At 48.1% G+C, this 7,412-nt stretch overlaps 1 protein-coding gene across 1 annotated transcript in view; it reads right to left on the reverse strand.

Annotated features, from left to right (window-relative positions):
* SNX30 (sorting nexin family member 30) overlaps positions 1 to 7,412 on the reverse strand; it is a 104,585-nt gene that overhangs the window by 6,368 nt on the left and 90,805 nt on the right. The window contains exon 8 of the mRNA XM_007449761.1: positions 7,398 to 7,412. Coding sequence (XP_007449823.1) covers positions 7,398 to 7,412 — 15 coding nt within the window. The remainder of the gene's footprint in view (positions 1 to 7,397) is intronic.

A 7,412-nucleotide genomic window follows, 5' to 3' on the forward strand; every position in this document is an offset into this window, starting at 1 on the left:
CCTGCTGAGTGAACTATTGCAGCAAGGAGGAAAGCAAAGCTCTGAAAGGAAAACCTCCTGGGACACGGTGAGAAGAGAGGAGCTAGGCTCTCTGATGCCAAGGAGTGCTCACCTAGCAAAGATTCCTGGGTCTGGTCTGGGGATGGAAACTCTGGACTGCATGACTGCCTGAGCCTCGATGTGGGAAGTATTTTTTAGCTTATCATTTTCCCAACACACTCCACGCTGGGCGCGGAGGGGAAGTGCTCAGGTCTCAGCAGGCAGATCTCATCTCAAGTCACCCAGTCTAGTTGGGAAGAAAATAAACATGGCTGGACACTGCGGGGAGATGTTTCGAGCGCTTTCACTTCACTTGGAGCCTGTGATACGCACACTGTGAGGAGCAGCTGGAGGCTGAGGACAACCTGGATGGGGGAGCCGGCTTCCTTGAAGAAATACCAAAGAGGCGACTCTTCAAAGATGATGGAAGTGGGGCCTGTGACTCCAGAGGGACAGTACATGCAAGTGACAGAGATGAGACAACACCTGGACCCACCTCAGGAACAGCCAGCTCGCAGGCCACAGAGCCCTCAAAGGCAGAGAGAAAGAGAGAGCCCCAGCTGGCGGGGAGCAGATGAGAAACCTGGGGCTCTTCCTGAAGGCCAGGGGTTCTGAGGCCCATTTAACTCAGGCGCCCTTTTTGGAAAACAGAAAAGCCTTGTGCCTCCTCTTACTATAGAGACAGTTCTAGAGCCAGACTTCCAGGTGCGAATACTGCATCTACCACTTCCTAGATGGGTGACGTTGGGCCTCTCCACACCTCAGTTTCTTTTTCTGGATAATACCCTCCACCTTATAAGGTTGGAATGAGGTTAGATGAGGCAGTACATGCATAAAACTCCTGGTACCTGGCATGTGTTAAGCGCCGAACCAATTATTTGTTAGTTCTGATCAGTATCAATATTGTAAAGTGCTGTTCACAAAAGATAATCTATCATTTGCATAACCCCTCAAGTCAATAATATTTTACTGAACTTTATTCCATGTCACATCAAAAGGTTTCTTTTTTATTTTCCAAATATAAAATGTTTTAATACTATTAAACATGTTCTTTCAAACTTCATGCCACCCTTCACACGTCCTACCTCACCCCAAGATTTCACCAGAGATGAGAGATGAGTCAGCACCAAACTATACTGGCCTGCGATCAGCACCCTGGAGCCAGGGTGATGGCTGAAATACCAGAATGGACAGATCAGACCAACCTGGTGGAGACGGAACTGACAGATTTGGCAACCAACTGCACACAAGAAATAAAACATAGGAAGTCAGAGAGGAGACTAAAGTTTGGGTGGCAGTTGTCCACCATACGGCTCACGGTAAAGGACAGGTCCACAGACCAGATAAAGGAGGTAGGGTGAGACCTCCCTCCACAAGAGGGGGCTGAGACAACTCAACAACAACAAAAACAAATAACCCATTTTAAGATGAGTAAAGGTCTCAAACAGACATTTCTCCAAAGAAGTTATATAAATCGCCAACAAGCACATGAAAAGATGCTCCCTATCACAAATCCTTAGGGGAATGCAAATCAAAACCACAATAGGCTAGCACCTCACATCCATTAGGATGGCTACTGTTAAAAAAACAAACAAATCAGAAAATACAAGTAATGGCAAGGATGTAGAAAATTGGAACCTTTTGCACATGTGGAAGAAAGTACGGCAGTTCAACAAAAAATTAAAAGTAGAATTACCGTATGATCCAGCAATTCCACTTCTAGGTGTATATCCAAAAGACTGAAAGCAGGGCCTCAAAGAGATATCTCTACACCCACGTTCACTGCAGCATTATTCGCAAAAGACAAAAGATGGAAGCTACTCAAGTGTTCGTCCACAGATGAATGGATAAATAAAATGTGATATACACCTACAATGTAATATCATTCAGCCTTAAAGAGGAAGAAAATTCTGACACATGCTACAACATGGATGAACCTTGAGGGCATTATGCTAAGTGAAACAATCCAGTTGCAAAAAAACAAATACTACTTTATTATAACTACCTATAAGAGATACCTAGAGTAGTCAAATTCATAGAAACAGAAAGTAGGAGAATGGTGGTTGCCAGGGACCAGAGGGAGGGGAAACAGGGCTTTGTTGTTCAATGAATATGGAGTTTCAGTTCCATAAGATGAAAGGAATTCTAGAGATTGGTTGCAACAATAATGTGAATTTACTATAACACTACTGAACTGCACAGTTAATGGTGAGGATGGTAAATTTTACGTTTTGTGTACTCTGCCATGATTAAAAATTTTTTTTTTTAATATATGGGGGAATAAAAGAGGGGGCTAAGGAGGGGGGAGCCAAAGGGTAGAAAAACTCATGGAAAAGCCTACATGTGTAGGCTTAATAAAGAAGTCAGCAAAAGTTACTAAGAAATATGGGCACAGAAGCAGGAAGTGAGTCAGAGACAGCAGAGCCATAGAAGCACAGGGTGGAGGGGGTCAGAAGAGGGAGGAGATGGGAGGGCTTAAAAAGAAGAGAATAAGAGAGATTGCGTGAGCTGTCTGAAGTGACCAGCTGCTGAAGTTGCCCAACTCTATGGAGAGGAGGGCTGCTGGCAGCAGACGCTTGGGCTTGCATTCCCCTCACTTTTGTTTCTTTCTGGATGGTGTCTTTGTGACAATCGCTTCACTGACCAGTAACACCCTGCATTCCTTCCTAACTCAATGTTCTGAGTTTTTGACTGAGGTACTGTTATCGAGTTATGCTACCTTGTATTTGGAGCAGGTAGAGATGGGAATATCCAATGCTAACGGTCAGGTGTTGCTGATCACAAGATACCAAGAAGGGAAGAGAATCTCCAGACAGGACCTCAAAAGACAACCATTTCTAAACAGAGGACAAGACTGCATTCTTCACATTGGCTCCGCTACCTCTCGTGAGAAGTTCCATTACAGAATATTGGCTGTGGAGCGATGGGAGAAGGGTGACACGGGATGAGATTAAGCATGTGTGTGCTGGAGAGCAGGGTGGTAATGTGAATTCACTCAACATCCACTGAAAAATGTATGAATGAACTCTTTCCACGTGCCAGGCATCTCTCAGCCCTACGATATGAATCTCTACCTAAGTATCCTTCTTGGAGCTAGGCTGGAGGCATCACATTATCTGCTCCCATGAGGACAGTAGGTTAATAAAGTCCCCAAAGATTATATAAGGCAGACATGATCCCGGTATCGGGGGAGAGGTGCCAGGACCAATGACAGAACCAATTCAAGACGGTTGTCTTCTCGGCTATATGCCACTAAGTGAAAAGCAGGGCACAGCTTCCTAAATGGTGCTGTGTGAATGACAGCAATAATATTATCCCCCCAGCCCTCTGGGAAGCCAGAGTTCCAGGCTGGTCACCTCCAGTTTCAAGCAACCTGGTCTTTGATCTCAGTGTGCCATACAAATATTTTCATTTTCTGAGATGAAGAGAAGTTGAGGAAACACTGAGGCAGGGTAAAGACTGAGAAGAGGCTACTGAATTTGGCAAAGGGGAAGTCATTGGTGCCCCGAAAGAATGCTTTTTAAAAAAAATACATAAAAAGAAACAAGCTTCAGAGAATGGCAGCTGAGGAGGGAAAAGTGAGCGCCCAAGTGGAGAGCAGATGCGCTGAGAACAGGAGCCACGAGCTCCCCCGCACCCGCTGAATGGACTAGCAGACACAGACTGAAGAGCCAGCGGCAGACCCAGGTTCTCTGCCCAGTCCCTCTAGCATCAGCCGTGCATCTTACAAAAGCTGGAAGCCTCACCCCTCAGTGAAGCAAAGATTGCTGGGAGCCCCTGTAGTGGGGATAAAGGGCTCCCACTTTGGAACCAGACACATCCGTGGCCCAATTCCAGCTCCACCATGTGTGAGCACTGGCGTGTAAGTCACATAACTCCCCTGAGTGCTGGTTCCTCATCTTACAGATGAGGAACCGCATTGACAGAGGCTGTTGTAGGAATCCAGTAAGGGAGGTGACAGAGTCCTGCCCTTCTGTGGCTGATGAGTCTGGTTTCCTAAGCTAGGCTGAGATCACAGCCGCTGTGGACAGGACTGGGAATTATCAGGTGTGTGTCTCCTCACTTGTCGAAAGTATCTGGAAGCAACAGATACCCCTGCAAAACTCTCAGGTCTGCCGAAGCTCCATATTAATGAGTCTCCCTGTTCCTATCTGCTACTCCACAGCTGGAGTTCTTGCTCTCTGCCACATCCTCCCCATTCCAGAATGTACACCGTTCTGGTGATTCTAAGAGGCTCCGAAGGCCCACAGCCTTCAAGAGGCCTGTGTCCCACTGACCGCAGGTGCTCCTTCCTCTCCTCACCTGCTCTCACCCCGAGGAGCGGCACCTCAGTCCCTCTCGCGGTCCGCCCCGCCCGGGCCCACACCACACCTCAGCTCCACGATGACACTGCCCACTCCCAGCAGCCTCTTCACCTGGCCCGTAGCCAGTACAAGCTACCAGTGGGTCAGGGCCTGAAATAATCCCTCTCTTTCTTTCTTTTTTAACCTTGCACAAAGCATTCTCTCCTGGCATTCCTTCTTCTTTTATTTTTTGAACCAGCAACCTGTGAATATATTAGCATTTGAAAAGAGTCAAATGCAGAATAAAATGTGCAGGTTCCCCCCATGGTTTACCCTCATATGAGTCCACAATAGACTGTGCATGCTTCCCCTCCAGTTTTAAGTGCCATTCCTCAGCCCCCCCTGTGTTTCTAGTAACAGCTTTGTTCCAAGCTTCTAAGGAGGGGCAAATTCTCAGATTTCCCCAAGTCTGTGGTCCTGACAGATGCAGCAGAAGGCAGCCAGCCCCCCCGACCCCCAGCTGAGTGCCTGTAATTTCTCCAACCTCAAAATTAAAGTGAGGAAAGCCAAGCCTGCAAAATCAAAGCTCCATCTTCCTAAGAATAAGCCACCTCGGGGTCTGCTGAGTTTCGTCAACCTAAAAACAAAGCAAAACTTCAAATTCTGAGATACAAACATTTTCCCTCAGCTCTAGAGGCCTCACCGCTGCCTGCCCTCAGCACACGCCGAGAAGCTGCAGCCACGGGGCTCTCCATCCGGCAGCTGGAGCCACGGGGCTCACTCCTCTGTCCTCAGATGTCCACTCCAGTGTGAAATCCCAGTGAGGGACACGGAGACCCAAGAGGCCATTTCCTTCTTCTGGGTTTCAGAGAAGTGACCTCTCCATGGCTTCACATAAAATCAACTTTCCCTCACTCCTCAGAGCAACGTTTCAAGATTTCACCTCAAAACAGAATCAGCCCTGAGATTCCCTCAGATCTTCTGTTAACATGCCCAGACCCGGCGCCTCCCTGTGAAAACTCTCCATCTTTCGGTGGGAATCCTCTCCTTCCCTGCAGCCCTGAGATGGACCTGTGAGCAATCTTCCTCCCATGACAGTTACCAACAGTACAACTCATTGAGTCCTGGGGGGAGAATCAGCCCTGACCCGCTTCCTGATACTCTGGCTTTTCTCTCACCAACAGCAGCTCTGGAAAGTGAAGCTCAAAACATAAAACAATAAACAAAGCACAGAAAAATCTTAAGCTACTCATTTCCTACAACAGGTCTCTCCCTGCTGATGGGTGGTCAGGGAGGAAAGATGCTCAGGAGGCGTGGAGAAGCAGGGAACACTTTGGGACACAAGGAAACAACGCCCCCAACAGTGCAGTGAGAAAAAAACATTTTTAATAATTAAGAAAAAAAAAAAAAAGTGGCAACAAACCCAGGAAATGAAGCTCTCATTCATCAGTCCTACTAGAGGCAACAGGAGCTAGTTTGGAAAACAGAGGATCTACCAGTGAAGCACCTGCTACTACATCAGACACGGGGCTGATTTCTCCATCTTCACAGTAACCACATGTATGAATCCCACGAAGGCTAATGAGCAAACCAGTCCAAGCTGGGGGACAGAGCTGGGATTCAAACCCAGGGCCACGTGATTCTAAATCCTGTGCTCTGTCTACCAAACCATGGTTGACTTGGACAGGCTGCCAACTGAGCCCCCCTTTGCCCACCAAAGTAGTGGCTGCCCCAGACCCTAAACTGGAGACACAATTTCTGCTGCCCCCACTGCCGGATCCCACTCACTGGTACACGGTCGGGACAGCCCCTGTTTTGTTAAGTATCACCACTGCTAAATAAGTAGCCAAGCTCACTCTGGTGTGGCTCAGCATCCCACGAGACAGAAGGAAGACAAACTCCACCTCCCCACGGTGTGCTGAGGGTATAGGCGTGTTTGGGACCTACTGGGTGGTCTCCTTGGCCGGAAAGAAACCCTTCCCCATCTCGTAAGGACTCCTGTGGCCAAGACAATGAGTCGTATGGGTAAGTGAAGCTCCAGGGAGGTGAAAACAGCAGCAGCAGGAAGATTTCAACACTCCCTGGGAGGAGAAGGGAAGTCACCCAGGCCAGCAAGAAGGGTAGAGCACGAGGTGGGAGCTCTCCCAGGTGGAACACATGAGCCAGAAACAGCTGTTTCTGCTGCTCCGTCTGCTCCAGAGTGGGTGTGACCTGCAGGCAGCCAGCAATCCAGGGCACAGTCAACATTTAACTCGGCCTATTTCTCATAACCTTTAGCTCCTGTCTTTGGAAAGGAACTGTCCCCAGTAGGGCTGAACATATACTAAATGCCAAAACCAGCCTCTGACAAAGCTTGCATTCGGTGCTGAGCAGGTACAAATGCTGACAGAACTATTTAAGTGACATCTTTTAAATACAGGATCTTCAGCTTCCAAACTAGGGTAGTGGCAGAACTTGCTGTCTTTCCCTCCCTCCCTAGCCAGGAAGAGTGACTTCTACACTTATATTTAGAAGCTAAATTGTTAAGAGAGAACTTTTTAAATACAGTATTCCACGTCATCCCTTTAAGTGAGACTGAGACGTGGGCTCAGCAGGCCATGTTCCACAATATCAGAGGGACAGCTAGGAATTAGTCGGCGGGACGGGCTGCTGAAGACAGAGGGCAGCTGTGCACACAGTGCTGTAAAGTGCTCCCTCTCAGCTTCTGTGCTTTTCTCCTCCTGGGTTGGTTACAGTTTGTGGGCCAGTCCGCAAATCACACTTCTGAGAACACTGATCTAGACTGTTCTTCCCCAGTCTCCTCAGCCCCATTTCATAGCCAGGAACTGCCTATAAATGGCAGAGCTGGAAACCTTAAAAAAAAAAACAAAACAAAAAAACCAGGAAACAGTCAACCGCCAACGTACATTAGACATAAGAGGGAGCAAAAAGAGGAAAAGGACAGCATCAACGCTGCCCAGCTAGCACTGACCATCTTGGTCATACGGATCTAGGGACACGAATTCACTCGTCATCTGGCGGGTATCACTGCCGGAAGCGCGGAGCAGCCCGCCCGCCCCAGGGGGTTCCCCTGACCTTGGGCCGCTCTTC

The sequence above is a fragment of the Lipotes vexillifer genome, unplaced genomic scaffold (assembly GCF_000442215.2).
Source record: "Lipotes vexillifer unplaced genomic scaffold, Lipotes_vexillifer_v1.1 scaffold230, whole genome shotgun sequence".
NCBI classification, from domain to species: Eukaryota; Metazoa; Chordata; class Mammalia; order Artiodactyla; family Lipotidae; genus Lipotes; species Lipotes vexillifer.